This window comes from Coregonus clupeaformis, chromosome 19 (assembly GCF_020615455.1).
Source record: "Coregonus clupeaformis isolate EN_2021a chromosome 19, ASM2061545v1, whole genome shotgun sequence".
Lineage (NCBI taxonomy): Eukaryota > Metazoa > Chordata > Actinopteri > Salmoniformes > Salmonidae > Coregonus > Coregonus clupeaformis.
Genome location: NC_059210.1, coordinates 10,733,491 through 10,735,990, shown reverse-complemented (window position 1 = coordinate 10,735,990; position 2,500 = coordinate 10,733,491). Strand labels below are relative to the sequence as shown.

At 44.8% G+C, this 2,500-nt stretch overlaps 1 protein-coding gene across 1 annotated transcript in view; it reads right to left on the bottom strand.

Moving 5' to 3' along the window:
• Positions 1-2,500, bottom strand: part of LOC121531637 (PDZ domain-containing RING finger protein 4-like) — a 94,990-nt gene that overhangs the window by 33,663 nt on the left and 58,827 nt on the right. The window contains 1 exon segment of the mRNA XM_041836980.2: positions 1,314-1,573. Coding sequence (XP_041692914.2) covers positions 1,314-1,573 — 260 coding nt within the window.

Below are 2,500 nucleotides of genomic sequence, written 5' to 3'. Positions count from 1 at the left end.
TCTGGTCTGGTCAGGTTTAATGGGTTGAGTATTGTCAGGGTTAAAGGGTCTGGTCAGGGTTAAAGGGCTGTGTCTGGTCAGGTTTAAAGGGTCTGGTCTGGTCAGGTTTAAAGGGTTGGGTCTGGTCAGGTTTAAAGGGTCTGGTCTGGTCAGGTTTAAAGGATTGGGTCTTGTCAGGTTTAAAGGGTCTGGTTAGGTTTAAAGGGTTGGGTCTTGTCAGGGTTAAAGGGTCTGGTCAGGTTTAAAGGGTTGGGTCAGGTTTAAAGGGTCTGGTCTCATTAGGTTTATTAAAGGGTTGGGTCTGGTCAGGTTTAAAGGGGTTGGGTCTGGGTGACACATGAAGGTTGGTCATGGTTAGTCTCAATTTGACACAGACCATTTTTTTTCTGTATAAAACAAATCTGATCTCTGAATGAAATCACAAGACAAAGCACTGAATGTGACTCCAACTCTCCAGCTGACATTGGTTACTTGATTTATTTAGTGTAACTCCAACTGAGATTGGACACTTGAAGAATCTGAGACAATTATCCATGGGATGTTGTTGGAATTAATGATCAACTTAATATGCCCCTCGTGTAGAGAGAAGCCCCCAGCACAGCTAATATTTCACTGTCTCATTCCATAGAGGAGAAACCCAGATATTCTTTATGCCAAACGTTATCTTCTTCACAGTTTGCTTCCCCTTAGAGATGAATACAATATGAACAAAAACGAATGCAAAGAGAAAATAATGAACTCGTTTTCTTTTGTTGTCTTCGAGGAAACCCCCAGTTGATAACTCGAAAGTCTAAATTATGAGGGTCTACCTCAAGAATCTCAGATGTTGTATGCCTTGATCTTTTTTGACAAGCCATAAGAGATTGGTCTGTTTGGCATTGCTATCAAGTTTCAAGCCTTTTAAATGTTATTGTATTGTGTGCATAAACAATCCAACTCAATCAAGGTCTTCATAGCTAAAGTCTTCAATCAAGGTCTTCATAGCTAAAGCAGTACATTATTTCTCTCCACAATCCAGCCTCGAGAGAGTACTGTACTTTGCTGTTCTTTGAGTGGTGTGATTCTGGGTCGTCAAGACAAATAATGTACTACTTTAGCTTCCATGGCTTTGGGAAACCCATCCCTGACATCCCAGACAGTGGTGTGTGTTTGAGTAACTCAGATCAGAGCCTACTCGTCAGACAACAGGAAGGGACATATCTGAGCTGATCTATGATCAGTTTTGCCTTTTACATCACAATGAATACAATTGCATGGACATGGGGGACCTTCTTTGAGCGGCTTTTTGAATACGGGCCCAGATCAGATCTTACCTGTCAGACAGCAGGAAGGGGCAGATGTCAGGCACGGGAGGGGTGGTGGTTCGGAGCTTGGCCAGGGCCATGATGTGTTCGAAGGTGATGTCCGTCTGCGTGCACACGTCAACCACGTGCACTTCCTGAGTGGAGCCAACATGTCCACCGCGGCCAACAGGGTTCCTCCTGAGCACCTGCACCACAATGGGGTCCTTTGCAGAGCGGAACACCTCCACTGCCTCATCATGACTGACCTTGGAGAGGTCCTTCCCATTCACCTGTATGTGGAGAGGGGAGAGATTACAGTTATGACTACAGATACAGCTATAGATATAGAGATTTAATGGACTGCATACCTACGCTATGTGAGGTCTTTCAACTCAGTTGCTGGAATTTGAGGGTAATCTTTGGGGGTTCTTTTGGGAGTTGTTGGGATTTTAGGGTAATCTTTGGGGGTTATTTTGGGAGTTGTTGGGATTTGAGGGTAATCTTTGGGGGTCTTTTGGGAGTTGTTGGGATTTGGGGGTAATTTCTGGGTGTTCTTTTGGGAGTTGTTGGGATTTGGGGGTAATTCCTGGGGGTACTTTTGGGAGTTGTTGTGATTTGGGGGTAATTTCTGGGGGTACTTTTGGGAGTTGTTGTGATTTGGGGGTAATTTCTGGGGGTTCTTTTGGGAGTTGTTGTGATTTGGGGGTAATTTCTGGGGGTTCTTTTGGGAGTTGTTGGGATTTGGGGGTAATTTCTGGGGGTTCTTTTGGGAGTTGTTGTGATTTGGGGGTAATTTCTGGGGGTACTTTTGGGAGTTGTTGTGATTTGGGGGTAATTTCTGGGGGTTCTTTTGGGAGTTGTTGTGATTTGGGGGTAATTTCTGGGGGTACTTTTGGGAGTTGTTGTGATTTGGGGGTAATTTCTGGGGGTTCTTTTGGGAGTTGTTGTGATTTGGGGGTAATTTCTGGGGGTTCTTTTGGGAGTTGTGATTTGGGGGTAATTTCTGGGGGTTCTTTTGGGAGTTGTTGGGATTTGGGGGTAATTTCTGGGGGTTCTTTTGGGAGTTGTTGTGATTTGGGGGTAATTTCTGGGGTTCTTTTGGGGAGTTGTTGTGATTTGGGGGTAATTTCTGGGGGTACTTTGGGAGTTGTTGTGATTTGGGGGTAATTTCTGGGGGTTCTTTTGGGAGTTGTGATTTGGGGGTAATTTCTGGGGGT